Here is an 18,008-nt window from a genome sequence, read left to right as displayed (position 1 = left end):
CGGACGACAACAAACAACAAACGACAAACTGGAACGGACTTCAATCAAACTCCGTTTTTTCTGGATGCCGTTCTTCTAGTTTTTTGAATGCTGAAGAAGATGAAAAAAGTTACGTTGGGGGGGGGGGGAGTTCCCCATGGGTCCTTGGTTGCTGCTATGTGTAAGTATTCAGAATGAAGAAGAAACAAAATCCGGTAAAGGAAAACGGCTCATGCTTTTTGGAGAAGAAGATTCGTTTCTATTTTTTGGGTCTCTAGCGTTAGGCTGCCTTTTTTTGAATTCTTGTTGGCTCACCAGATGAAGAAGATTATTTGGGATGGGGTTCTCATTCTCTGAAAAACGGCAGATCATCCTTTATTTAGTGTATAGGTCTCATTTCTTGAATTTTCGCTGATCTTTTCCAGAGAAAACGACGGATTAGTGTGTGTATCCTTTAGAGTCTAGGGTATTGTTTGTTTTATAGGATTTTTTAGGTTAGGGGGTATGGGCTAAGTCCGAAAATGAGGCTTAAAAAATGGGTTGCTTGAGCCCAAGTTTTATTCTTTCTCCGCAAACGAGACTAAAACACGACCTCATTTATTAATTAGTCCTACTTAAGTAAAATAACTATTAAAATAAGACTTACTGTTAAAATAAAACTATTTTTGGTATTTTTCAAGATTAAAAATGACCACAAAACATTAATGAAACTATTATTTTTTGTAATTTTCATTTTCTTGTAATAAAATAAAGTAAAAGAGTCAAAATTAGTTGAGATAGCGATATTAGGCCTAAATTAAATATTTACGTGCTAAAATATGAAAAATCTTGGGGAGGGTCAAAAATCACATGTCTACACAAGTGATATTTTAATATGAACTCATTGTTGGTACACCTTGATCACATCACTTGAAATGATGTGAGCACTTTAGTTGGTCAAGGAATGAGTGGGCGCTGGAAAAAGTGCAGTGCGGCATAAACAGTGCAAGCAGTCACTTCATTTCCAGCTGTGTCCAATTGACTTTGTACCGCTATGAGGGAACCACAAGGGTATCAGGTCCTTGTTTAGTTTCCTAGCTCATGAAGCTGTAGCAATTCACCTTTAGCTGGAATCCATTAAATGCAGTGTAGTCTAAGTGAGGTAGGTTCCCTATCTGGTCCTTGACATTAAGTTTGTTAGATCATCAAAACACAAGGTAAAGATATTGAAAACCTATCAATTTCCCCCTTTTTGATGATGACAAACTTAACATTGATAACGAATTTAGAGCTAAGAGAACCAGATTAAGTAACAGGAGAACACAAGTTCTCCCTGACTTTATGCCCCTTTTACCCCCTGATTTTATCAGTTCCCCCTGACTTTACACATGTTATGTTCCCCCTGATTTTATCTGTTCCCGCTGACTTTATGGTCATATTATACTATTATTTTCCCTCTTTTGGCATCATTAAAAAGACACAATCAGAAGAACAACACAAAGAAGTCTAGCCAAGCTAACTCATGCCACATATGTGCACACAAACATGATAGAGAATAGAAACACAGAAGTAAAGCACTGATATAATAAAAGAGGATAGAATTTATATTGATAAAATTTCAATATGCCTTTACTTAAAAAGCAAGAGGCAATATTGGACTGTTAAAATGGGAGTAGTAGTGTTTCATCCCAACCACATAAAAAAAAAGAAAACAAAACATCTTCCAAAACAACCAAAAACAACTGAAGAACATTTCCAGAATCTTGTAACTGAAGGGATATTTAGGGGGCACTAGGAGTAGAAGGCTTGGAGGCTGCAGCAAGTGTTTGGAGAACAAGGTCTATTCGGGCATTGGCCGACTTTTGCTTGTTGAGAAGTTCTGCTTTCAGGTTCTCTACTTGCGCCCAGAGATCAGCATTCTCCTTTGCCAAACGAGCTACCTCATCATTTGACGCTGGGACCCTTTGGGCTTGCTGACCTTCCAGGATAGCATTCCTAGCCTTCAACCGACGAATTTCCTCAATTGCACAAAATTGTGAGACGGTTGATGTACTTCCTACTCCCCCATTCGTTTCCAGGCACTCACATTCTTCTAATGTAGTCTGTGAGAAAGTCTGCTTCTTAGTCCCCACCTTGCCTTGCCCCAATGGCACCGCAAAGAAATTAAACACTCTGGTAAACCCATAGGGAAGACCATGATTGTCATCCTTGAAGGTGGCTACCTTTTGCATGTGCTCAATCATAATAGCAGGCAGGCTTACAGGGTTAAAGCTGTCCAGTTTCTCCATCAAGAACAAGTCAGACTTAGAGGTCATTGACCTCCTCTTAGCTTGAGGTAATAGAACTTTGTTGACCAACTCAAAAAGTAGCTGATAGACAGGGAGTAACGCCTTCTTATGGATCTGGTCCCCCTATTGGTTTGCGTTGTCCTTTACCACGGCATTTCTGAAGTTGAATTGACAAATATCCTTTATACTGGACATACCGGCTGTAGGAACTTTAAGGATTTCACAAAGCAGCTTTACATCAAACACTATATCCACTCCATTCACCAAAGCACAGATGTGGTCGGTGTCAACGGGAAAAAGGCTAGCAAAGAAGCTTTGTACCTCATCCTCATAAGCCTTAGGGCCATCTATTTGAAATAGATGCCCCCATCGTTGAAACTCAACCATTTCAAGAATCTGTTGCATGCCAGCCATCTCAGAGATTGCGGGGTCAAATGTACGACCCCGTAGAACCTTTTGGTTCCTTAGGCGTTCTGAGCCAAGACTGACTTAACTCTTTAACTTCTTCACAGAACCAGGTTCCTGAACAATCTCAAACTTGCGTGTTCTGAACTTCTCACCACTTAATTTTCCTTTTCCCTTGGATTTGACTAGCACATCATCATTAGACATCGAGAACTCACTCACAATCTCCTTCAATTTGGAGCTAGAAGGTGACCCTTTTTCTATTGAAGCATGCTTTTTCTTTTTCTGAGACCGTCTAACCAGAGAACCAGGTTCATTTAGTGTTTCTTCTTCCACCTCTACTACAGGGATCACCTCATCACTTACGGGTACATTTTCTTTCACCAACTTCTTCCTTTTCTTCTTTTTTACTTTTCTTGCTCTTTTGAAGGGCAGAATCGTAGGCCACCTTAGCTTGAAGCCTGGTAGTAGGTCATATGGTTTCAGACTCAGGAGTGGACACAACCCTCCGCTTAATTATGAACGCATCAATAGCCACGTTATCTAGGTCCTCCTTATCACTGGACCTCATTTCAGGTACTTGTATTTCCAAAGGCACAATAGCGAATATAGGAGCAGAAATGTCCTGGGAATGAGAGCCCTGACTTGGGTCCTCCGGAGAGGGATCAGGTTCCTCATGTGAGGGGTATCTGCTAGTGCATCCCCTTCAGCAGTTACAATGGCCCCTTCGTCCCCCACACTTTGTACCTCATTTTTTTGAGAGATGATCTCATGCAGTACATCATTAGTAGGCGCCACAAAACGGTTACATCATTCTCTTCCTAAATTGGTATAACTGCCACCACGAAATCGGTAACAACGATGGCGGAGCTCTCTGTGACCTCAGGGTTTTGACCTTGTTCTCCACTTGGTTTTGACTAGTGGGAACCTCAGAAGATGGAGAGGATAGAGCAACAATTTTAGGGGTTTCTGACATAGAGAGAGACGAGGAATCTAGGTGAGGTGTGATTTTAGCGGGAAGGTTAAGAGCAGGTAAGGAAGGCTCAGTATGAACAAAAGTCTCCAAAGGTTTATCAGTAGTAGGTACGACTGAGGCAGGGAGGTCGGAGTTTGTCTTAGCCATCGGAACAATGATGCGAAGATGATTTTGGAAAATTCTAATGGAGGACTTATAGTTAGGGAGAACATAAAAGGGATTTTTTATGAGGAAATGATAATTATGAAGAGAGAGGAATAGGCACCAGTTCTGAAATGGCGGTTGGGCATAGAGAAGTGCAACGTTTTAGAGGGAGATGGAACGATTTGAAGTGAAGAGACGTGACAGCAGGATCTGAAAAGTTGAATGACATGTCAGTTGTATTTTGTACCCTTTTTAAGACACATATTAAAGGATGCATATAACTACTAACCTTTGGTACAAGAAACAGGTTCTTGACATTTTATTTGAAGGAATCAATCCTTTTTTATCATTCATGCACTGCATCTACAACTTCTATACTCATCATGCATGTTTACCTGCAACGGTATTAAAGTGAGTTAGACATGGCCAGAAAACACTTTTAGCCAGTTATTTATTGAAGGTGATTTTCATAGCTAGATAAAGAGGAATCGGGTTCTCAATTGGGCTTTAAAAGCCCCAGCTTCACTCTGTTTCTTTCAAACTGTTCCCTACTTAATGCCTTGGTGAAAATATCTGTAATTTGGTCTTCTGTGCTGTAGAGCTTCATACATATCATCCCTTTCTCCACATTGTCCCTCAGAAAGTGATGCCTCACATCAATATGCTTTGTCCTTTTGTGTTTAACTATATTTTTGGCCATGTTGAGTGCACTGGTGTTGTCACATAGAAGGGGCACACTCTCAATGAGTACCCCAAAGTCCTCCAGTTGCTGCTTAATCCATAAAAGTTGAGCATAGCAGGATGCTGCGGCTACATATTCTGCTTCAGCTGTTGAAAGAGTCACTGAATTTTGTTTCCTTGTGCCCCAAGAGATAAGACATGAACCTAAGAAGTGAGCCATTCTAGAAGTGCTTTTCCTGTTGACAAGATAACCTTCATAGTCTGCATCAGCATAACCAATGAGATTAAAGACGTCACCTGAGGGATAATACAGAACCAAGTCCTGTGTTCCTTTGAGATATCTTAGTATTTTTTTGGCAACCTTCAAATGAGATTCCTTGGGATTTGTTTTAAACCTTGTACATAGCCCCACACTAAAGACAATATCAGGTCTACTGGCTGTGAAATAGAGGAGCGACCCATTGATGCCTCTATACATGGTTTGATTCACAGGAGTCCAGTTTCATCCATGTACAGTGCCACAACAATGGGAGTGTCTATCACTTTTGATGCTTCCATGTCAAACCTCTTCAAGAGCTCCTTGATGTATTTTTGCTGACAGATGGATATACCCTTTGAGGACTATTTTACTTGAAGACCTAAGAAGAGGTTTAGTTCCCTCATCATGCTAATTTCAAATTCACTTCCCATGAGTTTTGCAAATTCTTCACACAGAAAATCCGCTATTGCCCCAAAGATGATATCATCGACATAGACCTGAACAATGAGCAGGTTCCTTTCCTGTTTCTTTAAGAATAGAGTGTTGTCAATTTTCCCTCTTTTAAAGCCATTTTCAAAGAGGAACTTTGACAGCCTTTCATACCAAGATCGAGGAGCCTGCTTCAGCCCGTACAATGCTTTATCCAGTTTAAACACATATTCAGGGTGTTTATAACATTCAAACCCTGGAGGTTGCTTCACATAGACTTCTTCCTTAAGAAGTCCATTCAAAAATGCACATTTGACATCTATTTGGAACAAGGTGAATTCCATATGAGATGCAAAAGCGATTAAAATTCTAATAGCTTCCATGCGAGTGACCGGAGCAAACGTTTCATTATAGTCAATCCCTTCCTTCTAATTGTAGCCTTGAACCACTAGCCTGACCTTGTTCCTTGTGGTAATTCCATGTTCATCAAGCTTGTTTCTGAATACCCACCTGGTTCCTATAATGGTTCGATCTGAGGGTCTGGGTACTAGGTGCCAAACATTATTCCTTTCAAACTGATATAACTCATCTTGCATGGGCCAGTCTGCATCTTTCAAGGCTTCCTTGATATTCTTGGGTTCTATCTGGGAGAGAAAAGATGAGAAGGCAAGTGAATTTCTGGCTCTTAACCTGGTTTGTACTCCGGAATCTAAATGAGTAATAATGTTGTCCATCGGATGAGAGATTTGGTGTCTCCAGTTAGAAGTCTGAGGTTTATTTTGAGAGGATGTAGGTGCGTTTGGCTAGTTTTCCTGCATTCTTCTCTCAGGTGCTAATGGAGTTCCCTGAACTGCATCAACCACTCTTTCTTCAGCTTTAGTGGTTGTAATTGAAGTACTAGGTTCCATTGGAGATGAGGGAGTATTGTCTTCACTCAGCTCTTTTACTTGACTTATCATATCTGCCTTTCCGTTTGTCATGTCAATGACTTCACCAGGAACTAGTAGGGGTTCTCCATCTTGATCTTCTTCAGCACTCTTCTCATAGGATGGAAAAGAATCATAAAAAATAACATGAACACTTTCCTTAACATATTGAGTCCGCTTATTATATATCTTGTAAGCCTTGCTTTGAGAAGAGTAGCCCAGAAATATTCCTTCATCACTCTTGGCATCGAATTTACCAAGCTGATCCTTTCCATTGTTGAGAACATAGCATTTGCAGCCAAATGTTCATAGGTGAGTCAGCTTGGGCTTCCTTCCATTCAACAATTCATAGGGGGTTTTGTTCAGAAGTGATATGATCATGCACCTGTTCACCAAGTAGCAGGCAATGTTGACAGCTTCAACCCAGAAGTTCTTTGCAATTCCACTATCGATTAGCATTGTTCTTGACATCTCTTCTAAAGTTCTGTTCTTCCTTTCTACTACTCCATTTTGCTGGGGAGTTCTGGGAGCTGAGAAGTTGTGAGTGATGCCATTTTCATTGTAGAACTCATCAAATTTGACATTGTCAAATTCTATCCCATGATCTGATCTAACGCATGCGACTCTAGACTCCATCTTCACCTGGATTTTCTTCACAAAAGCCACAAACACTTCAATGGTTTCATCTTTAGTTCTGAGAAACAAAGTACATGTGAATCTGGAGTACTCATACACTATTACAAAAATGTATCTTTTTCTTCCTCTACTTTGCACTCTCATAGGACCACATAGATCCATATGCAGAAGCTCTAGTGGCTTTGAGGTTCTCACATCCCTTATAGACTTAAAGGAATACTTCACATGTTTTCCTCTAACACAGGCATCACAGACCTTTTGCACCTCGAATTTTGACATAGGCAGACCATGGACCAGGTCCTTCTGAATTAGTTTGTTCAGAATGCCTAGTCTTTTGTGCCATAGTTCAGCATCATCATCAACAACTTTCAAACAACTCAGATCACCACTTTGTAAGGACTCAAAATCAGCAACATAGATGTTCTTGTTTCTTTTGGCCACAAGTACCACTTCACCAGTTACCGGATCGGTAACTGTACATGTTTTGGACAAGAATTCCACCTTGTTTCCTTTATCACAGATTTGGGAGACACTCATAAGACTGTACTTAAGGCCATTGACATAGTACACATTTTCAATAGAATGAGTGAGTGACTTCCCAACTTTTCCAACTCCAAGAATGTACCCCTTTTTCCCATTTCCAATGGATACACTCCCTCCTTACAGGGCTTTTAGTGAAAGAAAGTCCATGGTGTTCCCAGTCATATGCTTTGAACAACCACTATCCATGAACCATTGTTGACCGCTTCATTTCACTGTTCCCTGCACAAGGAGATTAAGAGTTAGTTTTAGGAACCTAAGCAAGTTTGGGTCCCTTGTAGTAGGCAAGAGGATGAATAAGAGCTCTCTTAGTCCATGCAGGTAATGTGAATTTTTTGTGAGTGGAACCTGATCCCTCATTTATAGTCATCTTTTCAGCAAATACATTGTTTTTCTGAACAGATTGATCCCTGACCAGACAATTTTCTTTGAAGTGCCCATTGTTCCCATATTGGGTATAAGGCCAGTTATCAGAGACAGTGAAGTACTTGTTGTGAGGGTTGTAAGGGGTTTTCTCCCTTTGGAACCCTATTCCCTACCTGTTTCCACCATTATTAGTGTGCATGGAAGTGTTGGCTTCTGAGGACCAGGTCCACTTTAAGAACTTTTCAAGATCATCTTTTACTCTTTCCAGATCAGTTTGGAGGTTCTTGTTTTTTTCAATTTCAGCACATATCCTAATTCTCGCAACTTTCATCTCAGTTTCAAGCCTAATGTATTCCACACTTGCTATATCTTTTCCTTTTCCAGATTTTTCAGGGTTTGATTTAGTCCCTGGTCTCTCTATTGATTCCCTTAGGTCTACAATTACTGTCATGAAATCACTTCTTTCTTTTTTGAGTTTTCAATGGTTTCCTTATGATCAATAATTACAGCCACTATGTCATCTCTAGTTTGTTCAGCTTCTCCTAGTTCTACGGTTAAGGAATCCATGTCCTCTACAAGACTATGATAGGCATCAATCAATACACTAGCTAAAGACACGAGTTCTTATGAGAGTAGGATTTCAGATTTCTCTGAACATCCCTAAAATTTACCTCCTTGTTGTCATCGTCTTCATCATCATCTGATTGGGCCATAATCAAAGGTTGTGTCATATCCATTTTTATCGCCTTCAATTGCCATCATGGAACTATCACCAGCATCAGTTTCATCTTCAGACTCACTAGAGGAATCTCCCCATGCTGCAAGAGCCTGTTTCATCACATTGTCAGCAGATCTTTTTCTTTTGAAGTCCTTGAAAGGAACCAGGTTCCTCTTAACTGCCTTTTCAGGGTTATTCTTGGATAATTCTTGCTTCAAGAGAGGACAGTCTCTGATGAAGTGTCCAGGCTTTCCATACTTGTGACAGAGATCATAGTTTTTTAGTTTGCTAGAGCTGCCCCTTTTTAGTATTTCTCCATTTCTTTTGACCATCTTCTGAAACCTTTTGGTCAAGTAAGCTATGTCAATGTCTTTATCACTTGAGTCATTGCTATCAGCTTTGAGTACCAGGTTCTTTTCTTTCTTTGGTTCTCTTCTTTCACTGTCTATCTTCTTCTTCTTCTTCATCTTGTAGGTCTTCAGATTTCCAATAAGCTCTTATGTGGTCAGCTCTTACAAATCCTTTAATTCAATAATAGCATTCACCTTGCTTTCCCATGGGCTAGGCAGAGTACTGAGGATTTTCCTCACTAGCTTGTTTTTAGGAATGGTTTCGTCAAGTGAGTGTAACTCATTTATGATGGAAATGAATCTGGTGTGCATATCTTGAATAGATTCATCGTCCTTCATCCTGAAGAGTTTATACTCGGTAGTGAGCATATCGATCTTAGACTGTTTTACTTGGGTAGTTCCCTCATGAGCTGTTTGCAAAGCTTCCCATATCTCCTTGGCAGTGTCGCATGCAGAGATTCTATTGTATTCTCCAGGTCCTATTCTATATACCAGAATCTTCTTGGCACGAAAATTATTCTCTACTACTTTTTTGTCTGCATCAGTGTATTCTTTACTAGTTTTTGCCATTGAAAATGGAAGTTCTTCTAGTACCTTTATTGGAACATAAGGGCCATCGCATATGATATCCCATAACTCAGAATCCTCAGCCATGATGAAATCATGCATTCTTTTTTTCCACCACCCGTAGTATTGTCCATTGAACCTGGGTGGTCGGTATGTAGATTGACCTTCTTAAAAATTTGGTGGAGCAGCCATAAGGATCCTTCCTAGGTGTTAGCCTGATAGGAGGAACCTGCTTTGGTACCAATTGTTAGTTTGTATGAGTCCACCAAATAGTAGAGTACCTGGTCCTCTACAAAATTCTACTGGGAATGCTAATAAACTGTAAATAAATGAAACACAGGATTTTTACATGGAAAAAATCCCACACAAGGGGACCAAAAGCCACAACCTACACTAGTAGGCTTTCAACTTCACTAACTTGTAAAAACCTATTACAAGCCACTTTGTAATGACTCCATTACAAAAAATTTAACTCAACTAACTTGTGGTACTCTTACTACAAGCCACTTTGTGACTCCCTAGTTACAAAGACTTTTACTGACTTGTGATGCTCTCACCACAAGCCACTTTGTCACTCTACAGTTACAAAGGCTTTTGCTTATGATATAAACTCAAGGAGTTTACGGATTTTACAAGAGGATTCCTAATCAACGCTTCTAGCTAAGCAATTTAGGAGATACAATAAGTACAATTACAAAGTTACAACTCAACTAAGGACAACAACATGCTAACTTTAGGAACTGGTCCGTAGTTGCGTTCAACTTTGTTCTTCAAGCTTGTGAGGGTTGATTTCTCTGTTTTTGCAAAATGCTTGAATAAGAAACTGAAACATTCAAGTGATGTTTTAATATGAACTCATTGTTGATATACCTTGACCACATCACTTGAAATGATGTGAGCACTTTAGTTGGTCAAGGAATGAGTGGGCGCTGGAAATAGTGCAGTGTGGCAGAAACAGTGCAAGCAGTCACTTCATTTCCAGCTGTGTCCAATTGACTTTGTACCGCTATGAGGGAACCACAAAGGTATCAGGTCCTTGTTTAGTTTCCTAGCTCCTGAAGCTGTAGTAGTTCACCTTTAGCTGGAATTCGTTAAATGTTGTGTAGTCCAAGTGAGGCAGGTTCCCTATCTGGTCCTTGACATTAAGTTTGTTAGATCATCAAAACAGAAGGTAAAGATATTTAAAACCTATCACTAACACACATGGTACATGAATTAATCAAGACGGGTCAATTTTATTTTCTAATAAGAGCATCTAGAGCAATATTATTCAAACTAGTGGGCAAAGAGTCACTAAAAGAGCCAAAAATTTATCACAAAAATTATTCTTCACCTTTCACCAAGTAGCAGGCAGTGTTGACAGCTTCAACCCAGAAGTTCTTTGCAATTCCACTATCGATTAGCATTGTTCTTGACATCTCTTCTAAAGTTCTGTTCTTCCTTTCTACTACTCCATTTTGCTGGGGAATTCTGGGAGTTGAGAAGTTGTGAGTGATGCCATTTTCATTATAGAACTCATCAAATTTGACATTGTCAAATTCTATCCCATGATCTGATCTAACGCATGCGACTCTAGACTCCATCTTCACCTGGATTTTCTTCACAAAAGCCACAAACACTTCAATGGTTTCATCTTTAGTTCTGAGAAACAAAGTACATGTGAATCTGGAGTACTCATACACTATTACAAAAATGTATCTTTTTCTTCCTCTACTTTGCACTCTCATAGGACCACATAGATCCATATGCAGAAGCTCTAGTGGCTTTGAGGTGCTCACATCCCTTATAGACTTAAAGGAAGACTTCACATGTTTTCCTCTAACACAGGCATCACAGACCTTTTGCACCTCGAATTTTGACATAGGCAGACCATGGACCAGGTCCTTCTGAATTAGTTTGTTCAGAATGCCTAGTCTTTTGTGCCATAGTTCAGCATCATCATCAACAACTTTCAAACAACTCAGATCACCACTTTGTAAGGACTCAAAATCAGCAACATAGATGTTCTTGTTTCTTTTGGCCACAAGTACCACTTCACCAGTTACCGGATCGGTAACTGTACATGTTTTGGACAAGAATTCCACCTTGTTTCCTTTATCACAGATTTGGGAGACACTCATAAGACTGTACTTAAGGCCATTGACATAGTACACATTTTCAATAGAATGAGTGAGTGACTTCCCAACTTTTCCAACTCCAAGAATGTACCCCTTTTTCCCATTTCCAATGGATACACTCCCTCCTTACAGGGCTTTTAGTGAAAGAAAGTCCATGGTGTTCCCAGTCATGTGCTTTGAACACCCACTATCCATGAACCATTGTTGACCGCTTCATTTCACTGTTCCCTGCACAAGGAGATTAAGAGTTAGTTTTAGGAACCTAAGCAAGTTTGGGTCCCTTGTTGTAGGCAAGAGGATGAATAAGAGCTCTCTTAGTCCATGCAGGTAATGTGAATTTTTTGTGAGTGGAACCTGATCCCTCATTTATAGTCATCTTTTCAGCAAATACGTTGTTTTTCTGAACAGATTGATCCCTGACCAGACAATTTTCTTTGAAGTGCCCATTGTTCCCATATTGGGTATAAGGCCAGTTATCAGAGACAGTGAAGTACTTGTTGTGAGGGTTGTAAGGGGTTTTCTCCCTTTGGAACCCTATTCCCTACCTGTTTCCACCATTATTAGTGTGCATGGAAGTGTTGGCTTCTGAGGACCAGGTCCACTTTAAGAACTTTTCAAGATCATCTTTTACTCTTTCCAGATCAGTTTGGAGGTTCTTGTTTTTTTCAATTTCAGCACATATCCTAGTTCTCGCAACTTTCATCTCAGTTTCAAGCCTAATGTATTCCACACTTGCTATATCTTTTCCTTTTCCAGATTTTTCAGGGTTTGATTTAGTCCCTGGTCTCTCTATTGATTCCCTTAGGTCTACAATTACTGTCATGAAATCACTTCTTTCTTTTTTGAGTTTTTCAATGGTTTCCTTATGATCAATAATTACAGCCACTATGTCATCTCTAGTTTGTTCAGCTTCTCCTAGTTCTACGGTTAAGGAATCCATGTCCTCTACAAGACTATGATAGGCATCAATCAATACACTAGCTAAAGACACGAGTTCTTATGAGAGTAGGATTTCAGATTTCTCTGAACATCCCTAAAATTTACCTCCTTGTTGTCATCGTCTTCATCATCATCTGATTGGGCCATAATCAAAGGTTGTGTCATATCCATTTTTATCGCCTTCAATTGCCATCATGGAACTATCACCAGCATCAGTTTCATCTTCAGACTCACTAGAGGAATCTCCCCATGCTGCAAGAGCCTGTTTCATCACATTGTCAGCAGATCTTTTTCTTTTGAAGTCCTTGAAAGGAACCAGGTTCCTCTTAACTGCCTTTTCAGGGTTATTCTTGGATAATTCTTGCTTCAAGAGAGGACAGTCTCTGATGAAGTGTCCAGGCTTTCCATACTTGTGACAGAGATCATAGTTTTTTAGTTTGCTAGAGCTGCCCCTTTTTAGTATTTCTCCATTTCTTTTGACTATCTTCTGAAACCTTTTGGTCAAGTAAGCTATGTCAATGTCTTTATCACTTGAGTCATTGCTATCAGCTTTGAGTACCAGGTTCTTTTCTTTCTTTGGTTCTCTTCTTTCACTGTCTATCTTCTTCTTCTTCTTCATCTTGTAGGTCTTCAGATTTCCAATAAGCTCTTATGTGGTCAGCTCTTACAAATCCTTTAATTCAATAATAGCATTCACCTTGCTTTCCCATGGGCTAGGCAGAGTACTGAGGATTTTCCTCACTAGCTTGTTTTTAGGAATGGTTTCGTCAAGTGAGTGTAACTCATTTATGATGGAAGTGAATCTGGTGTGCATATCTTGAATAGATTCATCGTCCTTCATCCTGAAGAGTTTATACTCGGTAGTGAGCATATCGATCTTAGACTGTTTTACTTGGGTAGTTCCCTCATGAGCTGTTTGCAAAGCTTCCCATATCTCCTTGGCAGTGTCGCATGCAGAGATTCTATTGTATTCTCCAGGTCCTATTCCATATACCAGAATCTTCTTGGCACGAAAATTATTCTCTACTACTTTTTTGTCTGCATCAGTGTATTCTTTACTAGTTTTTGCCATTGAAAATGGAAGTTCTTCTAGTACCTTTGTTGGAACATAAGGGCCATTGCATATGATATCCCATAACTCAGAATCCTCAGCCATGATGAAATCATGCATTCTTTTTTTCCACCACCCGTAGTATTGTCCATTGAACCTGGGTGGTCGGTATGTAGATTGACCTTCTTAAAAATTTGGTGGAGCAGCCATAAGGATCCTTCCTAGGTGTTAGCCTGATAGGAGGAACCTGCTTTGGTACCAATTGTTAGTTTGTATGAGTCCACCAAATAGTAGAGTACCTGGTCCTCTACAAAATTCTGCTGGGAATGTTAATAAACTGTAAATAAATGAAACACAGGATTTTTACATGGAAAAAATCCCACACAAGGGGACCAAAAGCCACAACCTACACTAGTAGGCTTTCAACTTCACTAACTTGTAAAAACCTATTACAAGCCACTTTGTAATGACTCCATTACAAAAAATTTAACTCAACTAACTTGTGGTACTCTTACTACAAGCCACTTTGTGACTCCCTAGTTACAAAGACTTTTACTGACTTTGTGATGCTCTCACCACAAGCCACTTTGTCACTCTACAGTTACAAAGGCTTTTGCTTATGATATAAACTCAAGGAGTTTACGGATTTTACAAGAGGATTCCTAATCAACGCTTCTAGCTAAGCAATTTAGGAGATACAATAAGTACAATTACAAAGTTACAACTCAACTAAGGACAACAACATGCTAACTTTAGGAACTGGTCCGTAGTTGCGTTCAACTTTGTTCTTCAAGCTTGTGAGGGTTGATTTCTCTGTTTTTGCAAAATGCTTGAATAAGAAACTGAAACATTCAAGTGATGTTTTAATATGAACTCATTGTTGATATACCTTGACCACATCACTTGAAATGATGTGAGCACTTTAGTTGGTCAAGGAATGAGTGGGCGCTGGAAATAGTGCAGTGTGGCAGAAACAGTGCAAGCAGTCACTTCATTTCCAGCTGTGTCCAATTGACTTTGTACCGCTATGAGGGAACCACAAGGGTATCAGGTCCTTGTTTAGTTTCCTAGCTCCTGAAGCTGTAGTAGTTCACCTTTAGCTGGAATTCGTTAAATGTTGTGTAGTCCAAGTGAGGCAGGTTCCCTATCTAGTCCTTGACATTAAGTTTGTTAGATCATCAAAACAGAAGGTAAAGATATTTAAAACCTATCACTAACACACATGGTACATGAATTAATCAAGACGGGTCAATTTTATTTTCTAATAAGAGCATCTAGAGCAATATTATTCAAACTAGTGGGCAAAGAGTCACTAAAAGAGCCAAAAATTTATCACAAAAATTATTCTTCACCATGCAACTTACTTGTTTAAATTCAAAACCGAAATTCAGAGGGGTATTCTTAATTCACATTTTACATACGAGAGACTAATTTTGTTAGTAACAAATAATCCGAAAGTCTCCTCCTAGCAAAACAAGACTAATTCCCTTAAGAAAGTTGTCACGCCATCTATCATAGGGAAAAGTCACCCGGTTCACTTCAAAAAATTTCCTTGGGAAAGAATCGTAGTATGAAGAAAACCCAAGGAACTACTACTAAGGAAATAAAAATAAAAGAACAAAAATACTAAAGAGGATACTAAAATGAAAGCAACTAATACTAACTACACCAAGCTACTAAAGAAAATAAATAACGAAAGAAAGATAAAAATAGACTAATAACACCAAGCTCAGCAAGAGCACATGATACAACAAAATAAGCCCGACAAGGGCACACAATATCCATAACAACAAAATAAGCCCGACAAGGGCACACAATATCATAGTATGAATACGGTATACTATACTCCTAAAGCCACCCCCAACTAAAAACATTGCAGTGTCCCCACTGCACAATATCAAAAGTATAGGAAAGTAGTTTGAGGGTCTCCCTAAGGTCTGCATCAGACTAGCAGACTGTGGGAGGAAGGCTGATCACTGCTATGTTGAACTCACAGCCTCATCATCATCACTCTCATCATCATCATCAATATCATCATCACCAGCAGCATCTGACATGAAGGAATACTCCTCGCTATCATCTTTATCCCCCACTGGTATCTTCCTGCCCGGCTGCCCCCATTTGAAGATGGCCTTTATGCCTCTCCACATATTTATCATGAATTTGCTCTTCTTCTTGTTTTTCGCCTTCTCCTTCTGGAAATCTGACTGAAGATCGGCATACGCCTTGGCCAGGTTGTTGTAGGCTGTCTCGAATTTGACAACTGATGCTGCTAGCTTCTCTTGAGACTCTGCCTAGCTTTTTTGCGCATCTAAGTATATCCTCTTATCTTACCCGGAGAAGTACTCGGGCCTAGGCTGGGAGGATGAGGGCCCCCGGGGAAGCTGTGACACTAACTCCCGAATGGATGCAAGCTCAGAGTTTAGCACCCCAAATGGTCCCTCAGGTGCAGCTTCCTGTGAGGAAGACTCTGGACCGGTAACAGAAGTGGTGACTTTCCTTTTCTTGCTTTTTACTGCACTCCCCTCACCTGTTACTCTCAGTGGATGAAAAGGTTTATCAGCTGGCAACCAAAGATCGGTGCTACGCACCTCAATCTTTGCCCTCATGTATAACTATGTGATCAGCGAAGAGAACATCATCCCTGCATCATTGTCCACCAAATACTCCCTCAGTTCCTGCAGGATATAGTAACCGACATTTACAGGAGTGCCGTCCAGGATGCATGCAATGATCAATACCCTGGTATAGGAGACATCTGAGACATTTCCACAAGGTGACACCTTGTTGCAGAGGATGTACAACCACATTTTTGCTTCAGCTGTGAAGTCAATTGGCTTCACACCCTTTCTCTTGTTTCCCCATTTTTCTCTCATGCTTGGAGGGTAGAGTTTAGATACAAGCCATTCCTCGTTGTCGCACTGATCCTTCTCTCGCACCGGTTCTAGTGGATAGTTAGGAATCCCAAGAGTGTCATTGATATGCTCCATCCTAAACCTTACTAATTTTCCTCTATTGATGAGTTGTGGGCTGGCAAAGTTTGTGCGCTTAAGATTTGCGTAGAATTCACGCACCCACTCCTTATTGGCTTTGCACGGAGTGGGAATGAAACATGACCATTCGGAGGCTTGGAGATGAGCATAGAAATCTGGGAGCCGCTCGGCCAATTTTTCCTCGGCGATCCCTTTTTCATGAAATATCTTTTTGGTGGCGAGGAGGTCATAATATCTGCGTTAACAGTCAGCCGACATGAAGCGTAAGTTGTCAAATGGTTCATCAAGCTCCTCCTCAATTTCATGATATTGCGGAGCATTTTCGTTCATGTTTGGGTTCTTTTTAGCTCAAAGTACCTTTACAAAATCCAAACATTGTTAGTCAGGCAATAGAATCATGTTAAGCAATTTAAAACACTGCAATTAGGCCAAAGAATCAAGTTGAACGGACCCGGGAGGCTTCAGTTGCAAAGCCACTGGAATTTGGTAAACTGCCCAGTTTTTGCACCTTCGGAATTACCATCATCGGTGCGGTCCCGCTTCTGCGGTTTTTTTCTCCACATCTGCGGTATTTCTCAATAGGGCAAAAGTCGCACCTGCGGAACATTCAACGTAGGTGCGAGACCGTATCTATGGTAGATTTTCTGCATCTGCGGTGTTCATACAAGGGTTCAGACACCCAGATTTTTTTCAACAATTTTCAATTCTTAAATCCAATTTTGGCACCTAATTTATACTCAAGACTTCTAAATTAGTGCACTATATGAAACTTTGATTCTATTGAGACCGATTTTGTGGTGCTTAGCATACAATTTTCTTTTGGAGATAAACCTCACTTATCAAAGTGATATCTCCAGATCATGATCGAAAAAGTTGCATATTGGTTAAGGAGAAAGACTCCTTACACAAGGAGAACACGACTTAAGAGAAGGATAGAGTTAGAGGATGAGATCAACTAGAACTCTTCCACCAAGGAAGAGTAGCATCAGAATTCTAGTTAATCTCTATTTACTAACTCTATAAATATCAGTGTTGTTCTCTTTTATAGGTAACACACATAAGTAGAAGTTAAATGTGAATTGAGAGAAAAATAGCAAGGTAATTTTGCAAGCAGTTCATGTGTGATTCAAGCGTACAAACCTGAAGCTACTTGAACTAGATAGAAGAACCAGTTCCAAGTGTCTGTCTTTTATTTCTTACGATGTATATGCACTGATTGATCAGTGATCTACATTATCATATGTTACACCCTTTGTGGCTAATAAGTTTTGCGTTGAACTTGAATTGATAAGTAAACCCCTTGCGATATCTATTTCGATAGGAGATTCTGTGATTGCTAGAAGGGTATATTAAGGTTGCACTGTGATGATTTGTAGTCGTCAAATTTCGGCAAATTTATTTGAGTTAGAAATGGTTGATTTTGATGTAATAATGGGAATGGACTGGTTAGCCTCATGCTATGCAAATGTTGACTGTCGTATGAAGATGGTTAGGTTTCAGTTTCCTAGTGAACCCGTCATTGAATGGAAGGGGAACATTGCTACACTCAAAGGTAGGTTTATTTCCTATATTAAGGCAAGGAAAATGATATCAAAAGGTTACATTTATCATCTCGTTCACGTTAGGGATGTGGAGGTGAAGCCACCTTATCTATAATCAATCCCC

At 39.9% G+C, this 18,008-nt stretch overlaps 1 protein-coding gene across 1 annotated transcript; it reads right to left on the bottom strand.

The window, feature by feature from the left end:
- Positions 1-4,267: 4,267 nt before the first annotated feature.
- LOC138876078 (secreted RxLR effector protein 161-like) lies at positions 4,268-4,930 on the bottom strand. Its single transcript, XM_070154969.1, has one exon. The coding sequence runs from the start codon at positions 4,928-4,930 to the stop codon at positions 4,268-4,270; it is 663 nt and encodes a 220-aa protein (XP_070011070.1).
- Positions 4,931-18,008: the final 13,078 nt, after the last annotated feature.

Source organism: Nicotiana sylvestris, chromosome 8 (genome assembly GCF_000393655.2).
Source record: "Nicotiana sylvestris chromosome 8, ASM39365v2, whole genome shotgun sequence".
Taxonomy (NCBI): domain Eukaryota; kingdom Viridiplantae; phylum Streptophyta; class Magnoliopsida; order Solanales; family Solanaceae; genus Nicotiana; species Nicotiana sylvestris.
The sequence above is the reverse complement of the archived record's forward strand: the minus strand, read 5'-3'. Positions and strand labels throughout refer to the sequence as shown.